Below are 26,181 nucleotides of genomic sequence, written 5' to 3' on the forward strand. Positions count from 1 at the left end.
GGAGATGGGGAACCTGAGTCCCCCCACCCCGACATCTCTGAACTTCAACTCCTGTCATCCCTGACTATTGGCTATACTGTTGCTAGTATTACAAAATTGGAGTAATAATAATAATTTATTATTTGTACCCCGCCCATCTGGCTGAGTCTCCCCAGCCACTTTGGGTGGCTCCCAATTGAATATTAAAACAATACAGCATTAAATATTAAAAACTTCCTTAAACAGGGGTGCCTTCAGATGTCTTTTAAAAATAGGATAGCTGCTTATTTCCTTGACATCTGTTTGAAGGGCGTTCCACAGGGTGGGTGCCACTACCGAGAAGGCCCTCTGTCTGGTTCCCTGTAACCTCACTTCTCGCAATGAGGGAACCGCCAGAAGGCCCTCGGCGTTGGATCTCCTTCAGGTATATAGGACCGAGGCCGTTAATATACACACAAATAAGAATCAGAACAAGGCCACCATTACCATTCAATAATAAGAGTAATTCCTATTAACAAACCAACAGTGAACATAAAAAACGAAAATACATGCAACCATACAATTTATGTGACAAAATGTTTAAATAGTCTTCGCAAACTGAAAGTTTTTCAATATAATTTCTCAGTTCAATAGTATCTAATTGAATTGTACAGGTTCCAGTTCCATAAGGAGTCTTTTGATATAAAATATCAACACAGTATTTGATGTAGGAATCTTTTATAGTCAGATAAAGATCACAGTAGTCCAAAGTCAGAAAATGCTGATGCAGCGATTGATGTGGAAGTCTTTAAAGTAAGGTAGAGTCCCCAATAATCCAAAGCCAGGACAGGGCCCTGTTTCGGTATTTTTAACCTTCACCAGCTGCAAGGATTAAATATAACAAAATAACTGGAAACAACATGTTCACTGTTGGTTTGTTAATAGGAATTACTCTTATTATTGAATGGTAATGGTATACTGTTGCTAGGGCTGAGGTGTGTTGGAGTCCAACATCATCTAGAAGGCCACAGGTTCCTCATCCCTGGTCTAGTCGTCATCGTATTTTTCTTCCTATTACTGCTTCTTTATTACATTTATATATCACCTTTATCTTCTGAGGATCTCAAAGTGGTGTCCATTGTTCTGCTCTGCATTTCATCCTCACAACAACCTTGTGAAGTAGGTTAGGCTAAGAGATGGAGACTGGCACAGGGACACCCAGTGAGCTTCATGGCTGAGTTGGGATGTAAATCCTGCTCTCCCAGTTCTAGTCCAACACTCTTAACCATTACACCATGCTGGCTCAAACCCCCGTGGAATTATTTTTAAGCAAACATTTAATACTTAGCCCTGTTGTTATATGGAGAATATAGTGGTTTCCCATCCAATATCCACTTTGCTTCAGTAACACTGCAATATTCAGTGGACCTCCTGGAGTATCTTAGCAAGATTAGAATAATTCTAGCATTGCAGACTAACAAAACAGATGCATTCGTATACTGTGCATAAGAACAGAAAGAGAAAAAAATAAGTGGAATGAGTTAGTCAGGAAGGAATGTTAACAGCTCTAAAAACCACCTATAAATAGTTTCCAAATACTTCTCTGTAAAGTGCCTCCTGCCATCTCACTAATAAACAATGTCAAAACGGAATGCCAGTCATTGCCTGTTCTGATGTACTGTTTCTGTTCAATAATACAAGCACAATGAGAGCCCATGGGATATTGTGCTTCTAGAAGCGTAATCACTGCACCAAAATGAATCCACCTGAACAGGAATGGTCTACTTTTAACTTGCTACATCTGTTCTGCATCTCACAATGCAGGATGGGTAGTGATGTCTTCAATGTTGAATTACATTGAACGTTTTGATTAATATTGGAGTGGAGGAGGATATTAATCTTCAGATTTTTCAGAGAGAATTGTATAGCCATTTCTGAATGATTTTTCCTCTCCTTTTCTCCCTGCTGTCTCTCCCACCCTCCAAGGGACAGAATGATGCTGCTAAAATTGGAACAGGAGATTCTGGAATTTATTAATGATAACAAGTAAGTAATGTACTGGTCTGTAAGACAGAGTGACTTAAAGACTGATTTGTTTGAGAATGTTCACTAATTAAGCTGCTGATTTCAAACAATGCTTAGAAATGTATACAGTATTTATCTGACACATGAAGGCTGCCTTTATATAGAGTCTGTCTAGCCCTGTGCATTCTTCCTTAAATGACTGTGACTACCCTAGAGCAGGGGTAGTCAATGTGGTGCCCTCCAGACGTTGTGGACTCCAACTCACACCTTCCCTGATTGAAATCCTATCATCCCTCCCATCCTATACTGTCTGAGGCTGCTGGGAATCGTAGTGCAACAATTTCTGAAGCATACCTCATTGCCTATCTCTGCTCTAAGGCTGGGGTGGCTAATCTGTGATCCTTGAAATGTTTCTCAGTCATTGTGGACAGTGGTCAGGGGTGGTGGGAATTGTAGTCCCACAGCAGCTAATGTGCCACAGGTTAGGCATCCCTGCTCTGGGGTATTGGATTAGAACTGCACAATATGAAGAATGCGCAGCTACCCTATGTTTCCTTTTCTTCACCTCTTTTCCAGTTACTGTCATTAAGTTTGCATGAATGGTGATAGCACATGGAGTTTCCTTGCTCTCTCTCTCACTTGTGAGATGTGTCTCATAATGTCATGCATTGAAATTCACAAAAAACTTCTGGAGATGAGAGAAGGAGGAAGTGCTGGGTTGCAACTTTAACAACCATAGACGCGATAAAGCGTGTTGCGGGTGCATGTGCTCAACCTGTTCTATTCTTCTGCATTGAGTGGGAGGGTATGAATGGGGCTTGTAAGCACATTCGGGAGTTGAGTGGGTCAGGACATTGGGGGTGAGGCCAGTACATGGACGCATATGTCTTCAGGCGTTCTATGAATGCCTGAACCAGGACTCAGGTTTTCTCTGTATCATCTTGTTCTGCCTTCAGTTAGAAGCCCTTCTCTGGTATTCTCTAAATGGGAATTCCAGGGTTTGAAACTGTCTTCATGTCTACCAAAAGCACATTTTTTTGCCAATGAGCTTTTCCCAGGTGAACATGAGCTTCAGTCACAAGTAGAGACATCTCTAAGTCATGCTTCGCTACCTATAACAAGCTTGCTCATGCTCAGTGGGGAAGAAATGCAAGATTGCTGGTGTAGGGTTGCATAGAGTTGTAGAGTTGGAAGGGAGCCCAGGAGCCATCTACTCCAACCCCCTGCAATTCAGGAATCTTAGCTAAGCATGCCAGATGGCCATCCAACCTCTGCTTAAAAACCTCCAAGGAAGGAAAGTCCATCACCTCCTGATGGAGACTGTTCCACTGTCAAACAGCTCATACTGACAGAAAGTTCTTCCTGATGTTTAGTCGGAATCTCCTTTCTTATAACTTGAATCCATTGGTTTGTGCCCTACTCTGCAGAGCAGGAGAAAAGAAACTTGCTGCATCTTCCATATGATATTATGATATTTGAAGATGGCTATCCTATCTCCTCTTAGTCTCCTCTTTTCCAGGCTAAACATACCCAGCTCCTTCAAGTGCTCCTCATAAGGCTTGTTTCCAGACCCTTGATCATCTTGGTTGCCCTCCTCTGTACATGTTCCAGCTTTTCAACATCCATCTTAAATTGTGGCACCCAGGAGTGGACCAGGCTTCCCTATCCTGCCGCTTATTTCTATGCTGATATACACAGTGGGAGATCAGCATCATGCTTAATAACACCCACTTCATATTTGCAGAAACATATGGAGCCTTGGATCAGAAATATAGGCAAATATATGTTGAACCCATACACTTACAAAAAAGGATCTTGGAAAAAGGATCTTGAAAAGGGAACGGATATTGAGGTAGACCTCTGCCCGCCTGAAACTTTGGAGAGTTGCTGCTTGTCTAAGTAGACAATTATTGGAAAAGAGATAACAGATTGAGGTTGAATCCTGACAAGACAGAAGTCCTGTTTGTGGGGGACAGGAGACGGGCAGATGTGGGGGATTTCCTGGTCCTGAATGGGGTAACTGTGCCCCTGAAGAACCAGGTGCGCAGCCTGGGAGTCATTTTTGACTCACAGCTGTCCATGGAGGCACAGGTTAATTCTGTATCCAGGGCAGCTGTTTATCAGCTCCATCTGGTACGCAGGCTGAGACCCTACCTGCCTGCGGACTGTCTTGCCAGAGTGGTGCATGGTCTAGTTATCTCTCGCTTGGACTACTGCAATGCGCTCTATGTGGGGCTACCTTTGAAGGTGACCCGGAACTACAATTAATCCAGAATGCGGCAGCTAGACTGGTGACTGGGAGCAGCCACCGAGACCACATAACACTGGTCTTAAAAGACCTGCATTGGCTCCCAGTACGTTTCCGAGCACAATTCAAAGTTTTGGTGCTGACCTTTAAAGCCCTAAACGGCCTCGGTCCAGTATACCTGACGGAGCGTCTCCACCTCCAGCGCTCTGCCCGGACACTGAGGTCCAGTGCCGAGGGCCTTCTGGCGGTTCCCTCTCTGCAAGAAGCCAAGTTACAGGGAACCAGGCAGAGGGCCTTCTTGGTAGTGGCACCCGCCCTGTGGAACGCCCTCCCACCAAATGTCAAAAAGAAAAATAACTACCAGACTTTTAGAGGACAGCTGAAGGCAGCCCTGTTTAGGGAAGCTTTTAATCTTTAAAAATCTTTTAATCTTTAATATTTCTGTTGGAAGCTGCCCAGAGTGGCTGGGGAGGCCCAGCCAGATGGGCGGGGTATACATATATTATTATTATTATTATTATTATTATTATTATTATTATTATTATTATTAAAGATGGTCACCAATGCTCTAAGCCAATTCGGCAGTTTCCAGTGCCTTTATGTTGTAGGGTTCTAATTGCCTATCATGTGCAGAACATCTGTAATTGCTCTTGAACTTGTAATGCTCTTGAACTCCACTAGACCTAAAGGCCTTGAATATCCTGTAACTAACATTGCTAGGAAAACCAAAATAAATTTTAAGGTGAAGGAATCATTTTGCAGTAGCGTTTTTCTGAATGAAAGTTCATAATGTTGAGTACATGTTTGCAACTCATTTGTCGTGGGTGGAACACACCACAATCCAAACAAAATCTCTAGCTCATGTTTTGGAAGTCCTGCTTTCTCATTAATCCTGGGGCCGATGGTTTATATTGTTATAAAATGGTCAGATGCCTCTCAGTATCCAGGGAAATGTATCCATAGTAACTAAAATAAGATAAGCAGAGAGATGCAGGGTTTGGCATTTGAAATATATGTTGAAGGAGTTTTAGGGCAGTGAAGACAAAGCCTGAATTTTCCATATTGGATGCTGATCTGTTCTTGGATCTAATCTTGCAATGTTCAGTTTAGCCGATCAGAAGATTAGGCAAATGTCTCCTGAAGAAGGTTCTATCTGCACATGGAACTGTTATGGCGGAGCACAAGTTTCAAGCTACATTCCTAAAATTGCAGGCCATTGTCACTACCTTTGCCTTTTAAAAAATCTGCACTATTCTTGGCGACACTTCATGTACCCTTAGTAGACAGATGAGTGGGTGATGACAAGTGAACATATTCTTGATAGTTAGCTTGGAAGAAAGCAGGGCAAGGAAGGAGGCAAAGATGACAACACTTCCGGGTTTGCCACATTCGCAAGCTGAAAAGACGCAACCTGAAGCGGATGTAACATGAAGTATGACTGTACATGGGCGGTTTTTCTTTTGTAGGGTCCAGATATGGGAGTTAATCTTCTGTCAATGGAGGTTTCAGGCTTCCTTGGTTTCTTATAGTCAGGTCTGGATAAAGAACTTAGTGCCTTAAGAAGGAGTTTTCTGTTCTTAGCAGCATTCTGTCCAACCTAGGGGGCTGTCCTCTATTTGCTCACATTTTGGCTAAACCTTTCATGAAAGGGGTTGTACTGTTGACTCCCAGGACAGTTCATAGATTTCCTACATGGGATCTTAATTGGGTCCTAACAGGGTTAATTGGCTCCATTTGAGCCTATGGATTCTTGTGACTTAAATTGCTTACCTTTAAGACAGTTTTCTTAGTTTCCACTACTTTGCTGAGATGGATTTCCAAGTTGGGTGCTCTTTCCTCTGACCCCCAACTGTGTTTCTTTCATCTGGATAAGGTAGTTCTCAAACCTGACCCAGGATTTATCCCTAAAATGAATTCCCTTTTTCATATATCACAGGACATGGTTTTGCCTTCCTTCTGTCCTAATCCCTCTTGCCCAGAGGAGCATATTTGGCATTCATTGGGTGTGCATAAGGCCCTCTATCTTCCTTTGGTTCAATGCATTACAGCAAATGTTGTCCCTATTTTCAAAAAGGGGAAAGAGAGGACCCAAACAATTACCGCCCAGTCAGCCTGGCATCAATACCAGGAAAGATTCTAGAGCAGATCATTAAGCAAACGGTCTGTGAGCACCTAGAAAGAAACTCTGTGATCACTAAAAGTCAGCATGGGTTTCTGAAAAATAAGTCATGTCAGACTAATCTAATCTCATTTTTTGACGGAATTGCAAACCTGGTAGATGAAGGGAACGCTGTGGATGTAGCCTATATTGATTTCAGCAAGACCTTTGACAAGGTACCCCATGATATTCTTGTAAAGAAGCTGGTAAAATGTGGGCTAGACAATGCTACCATTCAGTGGATTTGTAACTGGCTTACTGACCGAACCCAAAGGGTGTTCATCAATGGCTCCTCTTCATCCTGGAGAGTAGGAGACTAGTGGGGTGCCAGAGGGTTCTATCTTGGGCCCAGTCTTATTCAACATCTTTATCAATGACTTGGATGATGGGCTTGAGGGCATCCTGAGCATGTTTGCAGATGACACCAAATTGGGAGGGGTGGCTAATACCCCAGAGGACAGGATCACACTTCAAAATGACCTTAACAGATTAGACAACTGGGCCAAAGCAATCAAGATGAATTTTAACAAGGAGAAATGTAAAGTACTACACTTGGGCAAAAAAATGAAAGGCACAAATACAGGATGGGAGACACCTGGCTTGAGAGCAGTACATGTGAAAAGGATCTAGGAGTCTTGGTAGACCAGAAACTTGACATGAGTCAACAGTGTGATGTAGCAGCTAAAAAGCCAATGCAATTCTGGGCTGCATCAATAGGAGTATAGCATCTAGATCAAGGGAAGTAATAGTCATAGCTGCCAAGTTATCCCTTTTTTTAAGGGATTTTCCCTTATGCTGAATAGGCTTCCTCGCGAGAAAAGGGAAAACTTGGCAGCTATGGTAATAGTACCACTGTATTCTGTTCTGGTCAGAGCTCGCCTGGAGTACTGTGTCCAGTTCTGGGCACCACAGTTCAAGGAGGATACTGACAAGCTGAAACATGTCCAGAAGAGGGCAACCAAAATAGTCAAAGGCCTGGAAATGATGCCTTATGAGGAACGGCTTAGGGAGCTGGGTATGTTTAGCCTGGAGAAGAGAAGGTTAAGGGGTGATATGATAGCCATTTTCAAATATATAAAAGGATGTCATATAGAGGAGGGAGAAAGGTTGTGTCTGCTGCTCCAGAGAAGCGGACACGGAGCAATGGATTCAAACTACAAGAAAGATGATTCCACCTAAACATTAGGAAGAACTTCCTGTCAGTAAGAGCTGTTCGGCAGTGGAATTTGCTACCAAGGAGTGTGGTGGCGTCTCCTTCTTTGGAGGTCTTTAAGCAGAGGCTTGACAGGCATATGTCAAGAATGCTTTGGTGGTGTTTCCTGCTTGGCAGGGGATTGGACTCGACGGCCCTTGTGGTCTCTTCCATCTCTATGATTCTATGATTCTAACTTGCACAGTTCTGGGGTCTCCTAGTGGTTGAATCTTAGGTTCTGAATTGTAATAATCAAATGTTCCAATGAAAACATGTGTCTTTTCATTGGGGATTCAATCAACTAAATTATTGGGTGTGCAGAGTGATGTCCGCCCACACGATTGGCCTTTACTCCCCGTCTCCTGTGTCCCTCCCTGCACCTCCTAAATCTGCTTTATAGGATGGGGAAGGACCCAGAACAGGTTAATGGAAATGTGGAAAAGTCCAATTGAATGCCCCACTTAGCACTTTGTTGAATTCAGCCCCTGGCTTTGTTGCAGAAGACAGTATTCCAATAAAGAGGTTTCTTAGGTGCTTCTGTTTTTGTTTTTGTTTTCTGTGCCCCTTACATACAGGGCCCATAGCAGTGCCACTAGTGAAGTACTCTTTTTTTAATTACAAGTCATGCTCAGTTGCAGATACAACTGATCCCCTGCTTTCATTTCAGTGAGACTAGGTCACCTGGCCTTAGGCTCTAGTTTAAGATAATGCTTGCTTAAATTTAAGAGTGTGTCTTATTTTCTCTTCTCTTCTCCCTCCCCCCTCCATCCCCATTTGAACTTGGCTGCTGTCAGCAATCAATTCAAGAAGTTTCCCCAAATGACCTCATACCACAGAATGCTTCTACACCGGGTTGCTGCCTATTTTGGCATGGACCACAACGTAGACCAAACTGGGAAAGCTGTCATTATCAACAAGACCAGTAACACGAGAATGTAAGGCAAGAATGGGTTTAAGCCAGTTAGTGGATGGGAGGGAGGGAGATAATATTAGTAAAATTAATACTTGTAATTTATATATCTCTTTCGGGTGTTCAGAACTCTTCCCATATAATCTTAGTAATGTCTACAGCATTTGTGTATGCCAGGATAGTATTATTATCTCCTCTGTTAGGATTAGCTTGTGAAAAAAAAAATCACTTGCTCAAGGTTTCCTGTTGAGTTCCTGGCAGATGTGAGATTTGAATTGGCGGCTTCCTGGTTGCAGCTTTGTCTCTACTGCACTTTCCTTTGCTATATTTTTGTATCCTGCTTCTTGTTTGTGAAGGGCAATGATCTCTTCTCTTACCTTTTTGGACCATTCTCTTGACTTAGGCATATTTCTAACATGCAGCTAAATTTGATACTCAGCAAACCCCTAGCCAGTCCAGGTATTTCATATGTTCCAGCTCAAGCACACCTGGTGCAACTAATGAAGCCCTTGATTAATTGCATCAGGTATGCTTGAGACAACACCTGGTGTATTTGTGCTCTTGTGAATAGTGAGACTGGAGAAGCCTGTATAAGTTGCAATTTCAGTTCAATTTGGGGAAACCACTTGAAGCATGCGTTGTGTTCAAGTATTTCAATTGCTTTTGTTTGTTTTGCTCATTGCAAACAACTGAAAGTCTGTAAATTTTGATAATGAACCCAATTTGCAATGGGAGTTGAATGATTTCGATTGCAACTGTATGCCTTTTTCAGTCCTTTCATTTCCTGTCCTGGTTGATAGGGATGATGAATGCATTCCTCAGATACAGCATTCAGTCTCCTTAGTTTTTCACCACCCTTCCTCATGAAAGCTCGTTTGGCTCTTCTCTACAGCCCTGAACAAAGGTTCTCTGACCACATCAAAGATGAGAAGAGCTCTGAGTTTCCGCAGAGGTTTATCCTCAAACGAGATGATGCCAGCATTGATCGAGATGATAATCAGGTGAGAGAGGTGCATCTCACAAGTATTTGTGTGATGTGAATGCCAAGGGCTCTCTTGGGTCTTATGTGTACAAACATAGCAGTTGTTCTGCACTATGTGTCCAGTTCTCTCTACAGAGCCCTCAAACAAAGGGGGAAGACAAATTTGCTGAGGTGTCCTATCATTGCATACAGATCAGTGCACCATGGGGGAATTGGGGAATTCAGTAGCTTACAGAGCTGTGGGGAAAAAACTGCTTTCAAAGTCCTTGGGGACTTAGAAAGAAGTTGGATTTGAAGTGGTTGGCCTGCTGGTTGGTAGTTGTTGCTGATTTGCTGAGGAAGGGCACTGTAGAAAAATGATGTAGTAAGTAAGTAAGTAAAATTTTCATTGCACAGGAGTATAGGAAAATACCTCACACCATTTAGTCCAGTATGATCCATTTAATCTGATTTGTTCTGCTCTGACTGGCAGCAGCACTCTTCCTTATTACTTGTTACTAGAGATGACAAGACTGACACTGGGACCTTTTGCATACAAAGCACATACTCTTCCTCTGAGGTTTTGTACAGACACGCAAGAGAGCCTGATAGCTGCCTTGTTGTTTTGCCACTTTGAAAGTCATCACCATGGTAAAACCAAAGGCCAGTATGAGGGAAGACACATAACAAATCAGCAAGGTGTGATGGTCAGCACACAGAATTGGAACTGGGAGTTTTCCAGTGTTGTTTCAAATTCAGCCTCAGCAATTAGCCTTGTGCGGGTCTTTATCCATGTAAAGTACCCTTAACAGAAAGCCAACAAATGAATAGGTCTACAGGCTTTAGCTGGTTTAGCTGAATTAACCAAAACTTCACTTGATTAAGTTATTGGTAAGGGCCAATCTTTACTGCTGGGGCTAAGAGTTAAGAGCAACTTCTGTTTTTCAAGGTTTATTTTTGTTCTGGTATGCTACAGAATGGAGAAGTAAATAATATTTTAACGTTGGCCTTTTCTCCTAACAAAGAGGGGTAACTTTTAACGTAAATGGGGAGGCGACAAATGTCACGATGGAAGCAGTGCAGTTTGCATTATCACAGTTTGCATTTGTGTAGGTGTGCCTGCCTGTGATGTGGAGAACAGTGGGAATTGATTGATGTTGGCTGATTGTGATATCCTGAAGCAAAATAATTCCCATTTGTACTTTTCAGCAGTAGTGACATCTTACATGGAATTTCCTAAGTTAACTCACTCAACTCACTGGAAGTGATGCTCTTAGTTCAAAAGGAAGAGTTGTGCCAACTGATCTTCCTAAATGAAATGTGCCTCTGGAATGCACATTTTGGGTAGCAAATCTGTGCACCATAGCATTGTGTCAATGTGACCCCCCCCAACATGCTTCTAGTGTTCATAAATCAATTGTTCACTGTGTACTTTTCCTTACACAGTGAACAATTGATTTATGAACACTATACTACACAGTGGTGAATGTATGCTGAGGTCTTAACTAAGGTAAATTCTGTTTGTCAATCTAGATCAGAATCCCACTGCAAGATGGACGGAGGAGTAAATCCATAGAAGAGCGAGAGGAGGAGTATCAAAGAGTTAGAGAACGCATATTTGCACGAGAGGTGAGCATGAATACCATTTTAAAAAATCCTACTCCTACATGATCTTCTATTCTGGTTGTGTAGGTTCATGCCTATTTAGCTTCAGCAGTGTTGTAGCACTGAGTATCCACAAACCATTCATGGGCTCATAGAAATATATACTTAATGACGCTGTCTTTTTCATTAGGTTTCTCTCATGCATTACCATGAGTTCTAATCTGATTTTAAACAGTTCATCCTTTTCCTATCCAGTCACCGAGAAAAGGTTCTGAAGTCCAGCATGGTCAACATTTGCCATCAATCAGGGCTGTGGAGATCATTGCTGCTGTATGCAGACGTTGTTAAACATTTTGTTTATTCATTTTAAAATCGTCTTGTGTTGATTTACTTAATGGATTTAAAGGAATTTGATGCTTTTAAATGCTGAGCAGTTAGGCATACCAACCATGTTGGGCAAGGAGGTTGAAATTCATTTTGAATGGTCCATACTGAAGGAATGTACGTAATCAAAGGAAGCTGTTTCATAATGATATTTTAAACCTCAGAAATACAAGTTAGTTGCCCTAGGTTAAAAAATAATAATCCACAATTTCCCCCCACTCTTGCATAAAGTCTGTTGTTTTACTGCACCCTTAGACCTCAGATGGTCAATCAAAGCAGGCAAACCTCAATGTAACTCCACAGTAATTAGGCCATTGGGAGCCAAAGGGGCCCCCAGTCTTCTGCTGACACCAGACCGCTGTGACATCAGACCAAAAAAATTAATAGCATCAGGGAAGTGAGGACAAGCAGGGAGAGCAAGGGGAGAGCAAAAATGAAGGGGGCTGAACTGTCAAGATGGTTAACCTTTTGGTTGTAACAAAATAAAATTTTCCTTCCAGTAGCACCTTAGAGACCAACTAAGTTTGTCATTGGTATGAGCTTTCGTGTGCATGAAGAAGTGTGCATGCACACGAAAGCTCATACCAATGACAAACTTAGTTGGTCTCTAATGTGCTACTGGAAGGAATTTTTTAATTTTGTTTCGACTACGTCAGACCGACACGGCTACCTACCTGTAACTAGAACTTTTGGTTGTAAACGGCTTGTTCCTTATTTTTAGGGAGAAACAAATATCTCATTTTTAAAAGTAGTTGGGTGTTTTTAACTATTTAAGTTCTACGCAAAAATGTGTGTCTTGGGCCGCACGTATAAATCAAATTACAGATCTCCCTAGATCAATGAGTATACTTACATTTCAGTTGGAGACTGTAGCTATTGGGGTGGGGGATGGGGTGGGGAGCAGGAAGCAAAGAGGTAGGGGAAATATCCAATATTTTTAAGACTATTAGTTTATAGCCCAACATGTTTTGGATCCCTCAGGGAATTCCAAAATGCAGAAGCTTAGTCTTTTGTTATGCTGTCTCCCCTTTTACTATAGAAAGTAGAGATAGCATAACAAAAGACTGAGCTTCTGTGTTTTGAAATTCCCTGAATTATTATGAAGCAAGCCAACCTAGTCCTACGGTGGAATTGGTGTCATCCAATAAGAGAACCCAGTTGTCAACATGGGATATATAGCAATTGATAATGTTCCTATAAGGGCATTAGAATTACAGTCATACCTCGGGTTGCGAATGCTGCGGGTTTCACGTTTTCAGGTTGCAGACCGTGCTGAACCCTGAACTACCGGAACGGGTTACATCCAGGTTTTGTCGCTCGTGCATGTGCAGAAACGCAAAATGACGTCATGCGCAGAAGCGTGTGCAGATGTGGCGCTTCAGGCTATGAATGCTGCGGTTTGCAAATGTGCCTCCCGCACGGATCACGTTTGCAACCGGAGGTATGACAGTAATGAAAAAGCTTTGATCAGTGAGTTAGTTTACCAACACCTATACACTCATCTGGCTAGGTTTCCCCAACCACTCTGGGCAGCTTACAGGACATATAAAACATAGTAAAATGTTTAAAACATTAAAAACTTCCCAATGCAGGGCTGCATTCAGATGTCTTCTAAAAGTTGTGTAGTTCTTTATCTTAACATCTAATGGGAGAGTGTTCCACAGGGAGGGCCCCACTGCCAAGAAGGCTTTCTGCCTGGTTCCCTGTAACTTCACTTGCGTGGCAATGTCCCCTCCCCCATGGCATTAAAGGACACATGAGACATCAATTAAGGTTAATGGGCAGAAAAGGTCACAACTTTATTGGTTACGGATGTTGAGCGGTATTGGCTTAGGCATTGGACCCTAACTGGCTATATCCGACCCCAACCCGTGTGTTGGTAGTCCGGGAAGGGTTAACCACCAACCAAGGAGGCCGGTGATGCACATCAACATGGAACTCCCCCTGGGGTCACCAATAGGGACGTGCCCTAGCCTCCCTAGGCTTCGAGCAGGACTACGCCCCCGGAAACCTTTAACGGAATACCCCTCCATTGAAAGATGCACGCCATTGTCGCGGTAAAGGGACGCCTCACAAAATCTAATGGCAGGGTGCCGGATAACCTGACCCTTCAGCGTTATCACCCTACACGCCAAAGCAGAATCCAACAGCCTCCTTGCATGGTTCAAAGCGAGAGGGCAACGCCTCTGCTACAGCGATGACCATATGAGCGTCATGTCTGGGAAAAGGGCAATCAGTTCGTCCAAGTCCTTGTATCATCCACTTTAAATCAACGGATTTCTTATAGGCCAAGTCGTTTTTGCCAAGCTGTATGAGCAAAACATCAGGGGGACCTTGAAAAGTGGCCCTGGCTTTTACAGCTGGTAGGAGTTCGTCCCAACGCATTCCTCTTCTAGCGATCCAGGATACCCTGACTTTCTCCGGGAGGCTAAGACTGCAACCAAGGCCTGAATCGATCACCCATGTGCGTGCCTAGTGGACTATGCTGTGGCTGCATATCCAAACATGCAGTGGCTCATTATCTGAAAATAAAAGGAAGAACACCCCAGATCAGGAAGATTGCTAGAATCAAGGTCACGTTGATTACCGGGAGGCCCGAATGTACCCCTTGTAAGCATCTGACTTCCACCGCCCTAAGTCCTTAATCCTTTCGGCCGATGACCCCAGATGTACAGCCGTAGTAGTGGCACCAATTCTGAAGGAGTGGGCTGCAAACTCGTTGGGCTGGAATCCACTGTTGGCAATAGCCTTGCACATCGCGCGTGTGAACTGGTGAACAAGACATTCACTGCCTTCACTGGTTCCAATTTAAAAGAGAGGTAGAATTAGGTATTATCCGCATACTGGTGAACACCCAGCCCAAACCCCTGATGATCTTTCCCAGAAGCTTCATATAGATCAGGGATGTACAACGGGTCGACCGTGATCAACAGTTCGATCCCTGGGTGATAGTGGGGGGGGGGAGAGCATCCGCCCCCGCCTCCTCGCTCTGTCCTTTATTCGTGCACGATTGCAAAAATGGAAGACAGAGTTATAGCTGCCAGGCTTACTACCTGGTTAGCGTTTTTTGCACATACCCCCCCAAAACCGGCATAACTATTGCATCACCCCCTTAAAAAGCTCAACAACTTTAGGTCCCCCCAAATAGGTAGATCACTGCTAGTTTTTTTTCCTGGGAGTAGATGCAGTCTCTTGGGAGTTTGACGTCCCTGATATAGATGTTAAAAAGCATGAGGGAGAGGACGGAGCCCTGAGGCACCCCACAAGTGAGAGCCCAGGGGTCTGAACACTCATCCCGCAAAAGCATTTTCTGTACACAGTCCAGGAGGAAGGGGTGGAACCACTGCTTAACAGTGCCCCCAGCTTCGAACTACTCTAGGTGGTTCAGAAGGATACCATGGTCAATAGTATCAAATGCCGCTGAGAGATTCAGCAGAACTAGAAGACTGTGGTGGAAATGTCCACAAATGGAACTATTTTGGAAGGAAGTTTTTAAAGAGATACCTCAGATTACAGCTCAGACAATCCCATTAACTTCGTCTTTAGCCTTACTTAACTTACATACTTCAGATAAAAACCAATCAAGTAAGTAAGGAATTAATTACACATTTATGAACAGTTGCTAGAACAGTAACAGCCAGAACTTGGAAAACCTTGCAATTAATGAATATAGGCAAACAGCCAAAATGGAAAAGTTGTTGCAAAAATTGAAGATGGCGTGGCGAGGATATAGAAGAAATGAGATAATTTTTACACTGTATGGTATGATTCTATGGTTTTATTAAATAGCAAATGAAACAACACATGGATGAGAAATACCTGCAACATATATTACAATATAGTGTGAGCTGGCACTTCTCATTAGCTCACTCCTATTATTCTGTGTTTTCCAAGCTGATTGATTGAAGAATTAATTGATCTGATTTACTGTAATCACCTCATTATTGTGCACTGTAAAATAATATACGTAGTGACCCATTTTTTCAGTAATGTCATACTGTACTTTATGATTTACATATGTACAAATTTTCTAACAGAAAAAAGTTTGTTTTAATAAAAAATCCTGATGAAGGACCTGATAGATCCAAAACATATTGGATGATAAATTATTGGATATAAAATAATTTATTCTACCCCTTTGTTTTTGCTTTCCCTCTTTTATTGCACTTACAGTGTTTCTCCTAAAATAAGACGGGCCTTAAAAATAAGCCATGGCAGGTTTTTCATGAGTAGAATAAATATAAGACATACCCCAAAAATAAGCCGGGGGGGAGCAGGTCTGGCAAGGAAAGGAAGGCATTTAAGCGCCTTCGGAAGAGCCGGCAAGAGGCAACAGCGCGCTTGCTGGCGACCTTCTTTTCATGCCACTCGCAGTGTCCGTCTCCGCCGCCGCCGCCGTGCTTTGGGGCTTGGCGCGTGCCCACAGCCACCTCCGCAGCCCCTGGGATTACCGTCGCTGCAGCTGCGCTCCTGGGTGCTCTCGGCACTTCCCCCGCGGCCGCCTCACTGTGTTTTGCGGGGGTGGGAGCCGTTTCGGGGAGCGCAGCGCAGCGCGAAGAGCCTGGTGAGAGGCAGCTGCGGCTGCAGGTGAAGCCCGGGATCTGCGTGGGCGACTGGGGGCGAGCGCCCTGAGCGCTGCGGCGGTGGCGAAGAGGCACCTGATCAGCTGAGAGGCGGGCTGATCGGGCGGCTCTTCGCTACCGCCACATCGCTCAGGGCGCTCGCCCCCAGTCGCCCACGCAGATCCCGGGCTTCACCTGCAGCCGCAGCTGCCTCTCACCAGGCTCTTCGCCCTGCGCTGTGCTCCCCGAAGCGGCTCCCATGCAGCTGCCTCTTGCCGCGGCGGAATCGGGCATCCCAAGGAGCAAACTCCCGAGCCGGAAGGAGCAGCTGGGGGAGTTGGTCCACTTTCCCCGCTCCGTTTGTCTTTTGGTGGCGCGCGCGCGCCCTTTTCCTCCCTCCTTGCCTTCCTCCGTCTTAGCCCCGCACCCGGTCTGCCTCTCGCCCATGCATACTCTCGCCTACTCATCCCTTGCACACACACACACACACACACACACACACACACCTGGCGGGAGCAGTCACCAGTCACCAGCCTGGTCCCAGGCCGAAAGGGGGCCGGGCTATAGGCAGGCAAGGGCAGATTTGCACACTGGCGTTTGAATGGAGGAATTGGCCCTCTGAGCCAAAACAAGTCCCAGCAGCCCCTCCGCCGGCTCAGGAATGCGCGCCGTGTGGATGCCATTCCCTAGGGAGAGACAGGCACTCACCCGGGGGCGGGGAGGACGGCGGCGAAAGGGAGCGAAGGACCCCAAAGCCAAGAGGGTCCGGAGGGATCGGCCCACAAGATCCCTTGGGGAACACTGGGAGGGCACGTGTGCTTCCTCCCTGCTCGGCCGGTAGCGCGGTTGCCAGCTCCCGCTCGAAAAATAAGACATCCCCCGAAAATAAGCCGTGGTGTGTTTTTTGGGAGGAAAAATAAATATAAGACGTGTCTTATTTTAGGAGAAACACGGGTAGTTGCAATTATAGGAAAATTTTAGCAGGGGGTCTTGAACTCCTTACTTTTTGAGTGCTTAGATGCCCCTTGATTTCAGCCTGCCAGGACCACTATCTTATGAGAGCTGTTCTTTTTGTTTCCATTTCAAATTGTGTGGCTCTGTCTGCTGGTAGTCGGGCCAGAATGGATTCCTGAACGACAGCAGGTTAGTACAACTCATGCATGCATGCTTCCTTCCATCTTCAGGCTTTCTTAAGGGAGAGGATCTTGAAACTCCATAACAATGCTTTTCTTTGATGTTAACCAACAGACTCTCCAAAGAAGGCTTTTCTTCTAGCTCTCACAAAAGGCGGCAGATCTTTAGGTACCTCTGTGTGATTTCTTGCATACATTTGTCTTGCAGAGCAAATTCGCACCATGCATGGCTGCTTGTGGAGTCCTTCAAATTGTCTCATCTTTTGTAACATCAATTTGTGTCCAACCTCTCCCACACACATGCAAACACAGATAAAACTAAAACACTGGTGTATTCAAAAGATTGCTGGTGTCCAAGCGCGTATACTTAAGAAGTAAGTTCCACCTGTTTCATTGTAGCTCACTTTTAAGTTAGTGAGCTTAGAACTGCAGTTTTATGGAGGCTAGGCATGGGGATTTGATGCCAGAACTGGGAATATTTCAATCTGGCTCCAGCCATATTCACCATGCATTGAACCTTTCCAAGTATCTTAAATCACTGTACCATACAATGGTTGGAGATGAACCCAACTAGGCTAAAATAATTCAGGACCTGGTCCATAATGTGAATATTGTTAAACTGATTGGAGACAGTGAATATATTACTGTCATGTTCAACATATACATAAGTGGACAATTGCCAAAGAAATCCAACAGTTACATTTTATTTCAAAAGGGGAAACTTCCCCAAAAGGAGGCATTTGGTAAAAAAGAAGTTGAGAGGGAAAGTAAAGAGAGTCAGATCTCTTTAGAATGCTTGAGAATTAATAATAATAATTTATTTATACCCCACCCTTCTGGCTGGGTTTCCCCAGCCACTCTGGGTTGCTTACAACACATCTAAAAACATAATAAAATTGTTCAAAGCAACAATAATAGAAATTCAATTAGAATGTATATCCCAATTTAGGAAGAGGACCACTAGGGTCAGGAGGATTCTGGCATGCTTAACAAGCATCATCAAGGAAGAAGACTTCAGAAAATGAAAGTCTTGTCCAAATGAGGAGACCAAAACAAGAAAATAACTGAGAAATGCAAGCCAACAATATGGAATGCAAAAAAAGAATATTGAGGAGCAAATCATTAAATGACAACAAATGCAATTAGAAGTCAGAACTTGGCTAGGGAGGTGGTTGGATCTTTGGACAACAAGGGAGTAAGAGAGTGCTAAAGTAACAGAATGCATTCTTGCACCTGTCTTCACAGTGGAAGATGTAGGACAGGTCTCTGTGCCTTTCTGTCTAACTCATTATAGAAATCATGTTAAGTGTGCAAATAAACTAAACTGCCTGTTAACTTGTTCATTCAACATTTCCTGATCTGACTGAGCTCTTCCTGCCTAAGTACTCAATACAGCACTGGGCAAAACTGTGTGTATGTGTCTAGAGGAGTGTCACAGTAGTTAACCACAATTCCATCTGTGTTAGCAGGAAGCCAGTCAAGCTGGGACACAGATACATCAAATAAGTTGGAGTTCTAGTTGTGAGTTAAATCGAAAGGAAAGATACCAAGAACTCTGGCCAGAAATTTCAATGTAAGGAATAAAACCTTCTCACGAGTTGCAGTCAAATAAAGGTATGTATTCTAGTGAGAATAACAGATTTAAACAGAACACAAAGAAGCTTCAAGTTCACAGGAGCATATGTAGCTTCAAATAGGTGTTGCACCTTAGAATTCACAATTTTCATTTTGACTTAAAGCATGCATTATTATCATTTTCAGACACGATATTTGAAAAGCATAGAATTTCATTTCAAAAATCAACACGACTTCATAAATTAGGTAAGGAACCAAATGCCATAAAATGCTATGTGATACTGCAAAATTTAAGCCATGCCAATTTAGAATTGTGATGTAACCTATATATTATTTGATATTATTTTATATTACCAGCTGATGAAGGCGTCCACATCGAAACAGGGCCCTGTCCTGGGTTTTTTTTCCTGATTTGACTTGGCACTTCGGCTTTATATATAAAACAACTCTTTCATGAACAATACTGGGGTCTTGCCCTGAATCGACTCAGCACCCCAGCTCTATATAAAACGACCCTTTAGAACACTTTTTGAATCGGTTTGATAGTTATTGTTATTGTTTTTTGCTATCTTTTGTGTCTTTTCATTGTAATGTATCATTATATATACACATTTTGTGAATTCTAAGGTGCAACACCTATCTGAAGCTACATATGCTCCTGTGAACTTGAAACTTTTTTGTGTTCTGTTTAAATCTGTTATTCTCACTGGAATACATACCGTTATTTGACTGCAACTTGTGAGAAGGTTTTATTCCTTACATTGAAATTTCTGGCCAGAGTTCTTGGGACACAGGCTGTGTATCTGTTTTTTTAGCTGCCCTTTAGGTCCTAGGTGTGTAACAGTAACGAAATATTACAATTACAGTGGTGCCTCGCAAGACGAATTTAATTAGTTCTGCGAGTCAATTCGTTTTGCGAAAAATTCGTCTTGCGAATCACAGTTTCCCATAGTAATGCATTGAAATTTCTTTTTTTGCCCATAGGAATGCAATAATTAAATTTCAATGCATTATTATGGGAAACCGCGATTCGCAAGACAATTTTTTCACAAAACGAATTCGTCTTGCGAGTCACCATCAGATCGCAAGACGCATTCATCTTGCGAAAAATTCGTCTTGCAGGGCATTCGTCTTGCGATGTACCACTGTATAAAAGAATCACAACCACGAAACAAGAAAAGTTTAAAAACAGTTCCATTCAATTCTTCTTTTTTCTAGAAAAATAGATGCCACTAATACCATGAAGTTGTTCCCGTAAGTGCTACACTTTTCAGCAACAACAAGGGGGCGGTATTGCGTACCCCTGCGCACCCTTGGGGAAAAAGCACTGTTTCCATATATAAAAACCATTACCAACATTTAAAACTGTTCCACATGTTAACATAATTAAAATAGTTCTCATACAGATGCAGACTGATACTTAGCCAAAAATACAGAATAGGGATGCTGTTGGTGTATCATCCATTCTGCTGCCCCGTAGCCTCCCTGAACTTGCAGATGCAGATTCTGGTGTGGTTTTGTAGAACCGTAGTATGCTAGTCATGAAGGACTCCAGTGTCCATATGGAAGCTGTCCTGTTGGAAATCAGCTTAGGACTTCATGGCTGCCATGATAATCAAGGGGTGTCTCAAGTCATCAGTAGTCCAACACAGAGCGTGGGGCATATAATTAGACTGATTGTTGTTGTTGTTGTTGTTTGGTTTTGAATGGGTTGGGAGTGATTCAGTGGTGATCAGAGGGTGTCTTATCACCTTGTTATCATGTATAGATCACTCCCTTGTGAAGTTTAAGTGACTGGTTTCCTGCAGGGGTGGGGGAGATTTGAGCATGGTCTTCCCCTGGAGACCTATGGAATATGAAATATTCTTGAATGGTCCAGGGAATTTTCCAGCTGGCATTGCTGCTGCTGTTGTTGAGGCCCTTGCTCTGCTTGCGGCATGGTGAGATGTAGAGAGCCATCAACATGATTGTGTCCTCTTTAGGTCCATGGGAGCTGGGAAGCCCCTTGACTTTCTGCGGAGCTCTGGGCTATGAAAGGGACTGGTAGATGGCTAGAACGGAGGTGGTGCAAAAATAGGGACAAATATCACCAAGTTAGAGCACACAATCGTGCCTGGAGGAGAGCTCAACGCTCCAAACCTGAGAGCACTGTGCTGGCTGCTGGCTTGCTTCTGGGATCAATTTAACATGTTGGTGCTCATATACAAGGCACTAAATTACTTGGGAGCCAACACTTGAAGAATCACCTTCCTCCACATGTCCCTGCCTCAACACACAGTTTAACATTAGAGGTAGAAGGGGCCCTCCTCACATTACTACTTTTTTTTTAATTTTAAAAATAAGCTTTATTGAAATTCATCTTAAAAAACATTTCCTTAAATTCACACTTACTCGCACAAAACAAGAATATAAATAATAACAAAATCATAATCCACAAAATCATATATAGTCAACTCATATTGAAGGTAAATCATATAGCAAAATAATATTCAAAATACAACATAGAATAAGGTAACGTGAAATAAAACGTGGAGATATACTCCGAAGGGGCAAGGAAGAAGAAAAAAAGGGGAAGGGGGGAAAAAGGGAAAAGAAAAAGAAAAAAGAGAAAAGATAAGGAAAAGAAAAAAGAGGAAAAAAAAGCAAAAATATTTAAAATTAAGTAAAAAACTTCCGATTGTCGACTTAACGCTTATTCATACTATTCCTCCTTCACTTGTTTCCTCCTAATTCCCTAACAATAATATCTCTTATCCTTATTTATAATAATTCCCTCTCCTCATGCATTCTTTAAATTAAGCAGATCACCTCCTCACATTACTACTGTTGTGACTGGCAAAGACAGGCTTTCTCCGTGGCAGCACCTCATCTCTGGGACTCCCTCCTGGGAAGATTAGGCAGTCCCCTTTCCTGGCCATGTTTAGGCAGAATTTAAAGGCATTTTTATTTGTGCAGTCCTTTGGAAAGGAGTACGGACATCCAAATACCATAGATGTTCAAATATTTGTTTGTTAGTTTGTTGATTTAATGTTGTTAGCTGCCCATGCCATCTTTTCAGGAAAGAAGGGAGGGATATAAATTTAGTCACATAATAAACAAACATAGCCTCAAAGCCAAATGCATCATTTATTTTTGAAGTGCTTAGCATGGGGGTCCTTTTGGTTGAGCTGTATTTTCAGAGGACTAGACATCTCTGATCACAGGCATCCCTTTCTACTCTGCTTACATACACCTTTCTGTAACTCTGCAATGAAGTAGTTTCCTTCTCTATTATCTATCCTGTTCTTCTGAAATGTTCTACAATTTCTTTTATCTTCTCATGCCAGACAGACAGCCATTGATGTTTTCTTCTTATTACTGGATTCACAGTGGCTTCTATTTTCTCCTTGTCTCATAATGAGAGGCAAGTTCCATGTTTTGTTTTGAGGCATTTTTGAAAATGATGTGTGGCAGGAGCAGAATAGGTGTGCTACATTGGCAAACTTCCAAATAAATGTATCTCGGAAGGGAAGATCCACATTTGTTGGGGCCTTAGGCTGCTTGCTTAATGGTTAATCTGGTCCAGGCCTGCTGTTTGAGAGATGCAGTTCATCTGCTGTCTGATCAGAAAGGGATACCAAGACCATTCAGATTCTTTTCCCTGCCTGATCTGTATCTTAGGAGGTCAATGTGCCTTTTAGATCTCTGTTTCTGGGTAGGCCTTGAGCAGCTACGATACAGACCATTCTACACATATGGCAGCCCACATTGCCAGGAGCTGCCTGTAAAACTCACCAGCCTCCATGCTAATTCGTGTGATGGGTGGTACTCGCTGAGCTGGTCCTTCTCAGTGTAGCTACTTGTGCTTGTCTTGTCCGTTCTTCTAACACAAACAACACACATTGATGCCTTGAATGTCCAGACATGCTGTACCTTTCTAGCTCTCAGTGGCGTTAACTGTTGTAATCTCTGCTGCAGGGGTAACCGGGATGGACTCAGCCGGGCCTCGGGCAGCCGCCAGAGCAGCACCGAGAGCGATATGAAGTCACTTGAGCCCAGGCCTTGGAGCAGCACAGACTCAGATGGCTCTACCCGCAATCTACGTCCTCCTGTCACCAAAGCTAGCAGCTTTAGCGGCATTTCCATTTTGACACGAGGAGACAGCATCGGTGGCATCAGCAAAGGAAGCAGTGCCAGCAGGACTATCAGGCCAGGTATCACTTCCCTCTTTACTGCCCCCATTCAGTTAGAATGAGAGAAAATGTGGTAAGTCCATTTTGGGCAATCCAGGATTAAAACTAGTTGTCGCCCAATAAAGAACTGGAGGTTGCTTTCTTGTTGTCAGTGGACAACAGTGGCAGTTGCACTCAACAAGAAAGACTGCCAAGGCTGTATTGGTAACTGTGGCCCTACATAATTCTCCTGCATAGGTGAGGAATTCAATCTGCACCCTCAATTCTGAGGTTCTCCTCTTCCTTTAGTTAGTGCACAATTCAATAATAACTATAGATTGTTCCCATCTTGAGGCAGCTCACAGGCCAAATAAATCAAGAGAACTGCAAAAGTTATGTGGACCTTGGGGGAAAAATATTGACGAAATGAGCTGTTAGTCCCTTAATACTATAAATTGGGTGGGAAAAAGTGATTTTGAAACTAGCATTTCCACACCATCATAATGGGGAAACTAAGCAAGGGGAGGTGGGATGCACCTACTGGAAATGAAAGAGCAAGATTTACTATTTATATTGAAGACTGGTATTTTGATGGATAGTGATCGGGATGAGGCAATACAAGAACAAGAAGAAAACTATAGTAGAAGGTTTCCATCAGCAGTTTCCATCAGCTTTGCATGCAGAAGGTCCCAGGTTCAACCCCCAACAAGTCAGAGTAGACCCAGCATTGATTCCTGCCTGAAGCCCTGGAGAGCTATTTCCACTCATTATAGATAAAGCAGAGCTAGATGAATCAATGATATAATCTGATTTCACTATTCCTAATGGCTAACAACTAGGTTTTCTGGGAAATTGAGTTTCATGACTTTTCTGTCTTGAAAAAAATGCAACAAAATGGTGAGAGTTGCCTGTCCAAAATGTTGTATTTCCCTTCTAGGTTTTTGTGTCATTCATGAAACATATTAAAACATAATACGGATTATTATTTTTTATTATCTGTATAATCCAAGAACTAAAAGGAGAGGGAGAAAGCAGGCGGAAATTCTTAGGATGCTGAATTGATCACCAGCTACCAGTCTTTGCGTTCAGGTGACAACCTTGCAGATAGCCAAAAAATACAGCACTCTGCTTATACATCTTAGTTATATGAAAAACATACTGTTCTATTTTCCCAGTCATGTCGGCATGGAAGGAATTTCAGCCCCCAGGCCCCCTTCTGTTACTCTGCAGCATCACCAAGTCATCTTCCTCTGCACAGAGGGTGGATTATGGCTTTACAGATGTACTAATAATTCTTCTTTAGCTCTGAAATTGGAATAATATCAATAAAGGGGTGGGTGTGGAACACAGCAGTGTTGTGTCTCCTCTCTCACTGTTGGGAGTGATTCATATCCAACCATCCATTACTCACCCTGTTTACAAGTATCTTCCAGATGAACTTCAGGGACAGGCCCTGAAATCCCTGTGTTTATTTCTCCTGGCTCTATCCATTGTTGCTTGTTCACGGTCACAATTCTTCCCCCTCCTTTGTTATATAACAACTTCCTGAGACAAAACCCAGAAGTGAGGTCTTTATTGAGGACCTGAACCAGATGACAATGGCATCAGCTGTTCTTGGCATTCTCCAGGAGCTAAAGCTTGTACAGACGGACACTTAATGCAGCTACCCTTTCCAAGTTTGCTACAAAGCAAAGCAATTAACCAGTGTTCTTTATACTTCTAGTTTCCTTTTGTGCCAGAAATGTTCTTCAGATGGGTGGTCCAAAGGGCACCGTGTTGGGACCTAGGAGAGATTAGTTCATTCAGTTATTTTCATGGCTGAGTCTGTAAAAATATGACCAGAACCCTTTGTATCCACCTGGAAGATAGAACTAACAAGTAAATCCTTTACCTCAGAGAGGGTCTGTGGGAGTAAACACCAACTAATGCCCGAAATTGCTCAGATGCAGCTGCGATGATTGTCCAGCTGCTACAGAGAAGGTGGATATATTTTGAAAGTCTGCCTGTAAGTAATTTGCCTAGCATATTAAGTTATGAAAATCTGGTGACCTTGGAAGAAAGGATGAGTGTTAGAATTATAATAGATTAAAGCATGCACAGAAGGATATCATCTAACTGGGCTGACTGGCTTTCTCACCTGCTACGGCCAGTGTTTTGATCTGGAGCTGGCAGATTTAGGATCAAATCTCTTCTTCGCTAAGACTTCATAATACCAACTTTTGGTAAGTCACTATTTCTCCCAGGGAGAGACAGTTGCCACAACTTGGATAGTACTTCCTCTTGGCTGTAGGCAGGATCAAGTAGCTAGCATACCAAAGAGTCGGGCTACCCGAATTCCCTAACTCATTTGGTCTTCAAGTGATTAGACAGAAGCTGCTACTGGATATAAATTGGGTCACAACAGCTGCACTACCAACATGGATATATATGTTAAAGTATTAAAAAATTGGTCCCCAAATGCATGTTTTGGGTCAAAAGTGGGTCCTAGGTTTAAAAACATTGGCTACTACCCTAACTGAATGTACTCTGGCTGGCAGACAACAGGTTTTAGTGGAGCTCACTAAAAAATAATAATCATAAAAAGAAACCCAACTCTTCCTGCCTCAAAAAACCCAGACCCAAAGTCAATGTTTTATTCTGTAAGATGAGGATGTGTTACCTCACAGGGCTGTTGGGGTGATATGGAGACAGAATTCTATATTAGGTAGACTTTTGTCGGATCATGCAAAGCAGTTCTTATATTCAAATACTGCACAAGATATTTGGGATTGCACAGAAATCTCTTCCAGGTCCAGATAAGTTACTTTATTTTTAAATTAAATAAGTTGCATCTCTGGTTTGCTCTGCTAGAGTCTGACAATGGGGAGGGATCAGTTTGCACATACCCCAGAAGCAAGATAGCAGCTTGGGGTTTTTTGTTTTTTTTTGAGGGGGGGGGGAGTTATTTTGTTTTAGATATAGGACAAATTTCCATTTGAAAACAAAAGGAAAACATTGCAACGAAACCTACCCATTTCTAAATGGAAGTGTGGAGTATTGAATGGCACTTGTTATGTTAATCATTCTGGAGAAACTCTTGGAAGGTATGAGCATTCATGGCAGTTACATAGATGTATATCTAGGTTTGCTTGGTGCAGAGTTGCTGGCCCACAAGAAACAAGTTCATTCCCTTGAGACCAAAGTGTCTGATCTGAAGGGGATGCGGGTGACGCTGTGGTCTAAACCACTGTGTCTCTGCCTTGGCAATCAAAAGATCGGTGGTTCGAATCCGTGCAACGGTGGTGAGCTCCCGCTGCTCTTTCCCAGCTTATGCCAACCT

The 26,181-nt window shown here is 43.0% G+C and overlaps 1 protein-coding gene across 9 annotated transcripts in view; it reads left to right on the top strand.

Moving 5' to 3' along the window:
* R3HDM2 (R3H domain containing 2) overlaps window positions 1-26,181 on the top strand; it is a 132,426-nt gene that overhangs the window by 79,972 nt on the left and 26,273 nt on the right. For 4 of the 9 annotated variants that reach the window (XM_035102224.2, XM_060272169.1, XM_060272171.1 and 1 more), the window contains exons 7-13: window positions 1,945-2,004; window positions 8,376-8,516; window positions 9,384-9,492; window positions 10,986-11,081; window positions 17,115-17,146; window positions 17,252-17,305; window positions 22,669-22,904. In XM_035102224.2, the coding sequence (XP_034958115.1) occupies window positions 1,945-2,004; window positions 8,376-8,516; window positions 9,384-9,492; window positions 10,986-11,081; window positions 17,115-17,146; window positions 17,252-17,305; window positions 22,669-22,904 (728 nt within the window). The remainder of the gene's footprint in view (window positions 1-1,944; window positions 2,005-8,375; window positions 8,517-9,383; window positions 9,493-10,985; window positions 11,082-17,114; window positions 17,147-17,251; window positions 17,306-22,668; window positions 22,905-26,181) is intronic. The other 5 variants (XM_060272170.1, XM_035102277.2, XM_060272173.1 and 2 more) reach the window with 2 other exon arrangements.

This window comes from Zootoca vivipara, chromosome 2 (assembly GCF_963506605.1).
Source record: "Zootoca vivipara chromosome 2, rZooViv1.1, whole genome shotgun sequence".
In the NCBI taxonomy this organism is placed as follows: Eukaryota; Metazoa; Chordata; class Lepidosauria; order Squamata; family Lacertidae; genus Zootoca; species Zootoca vivipara.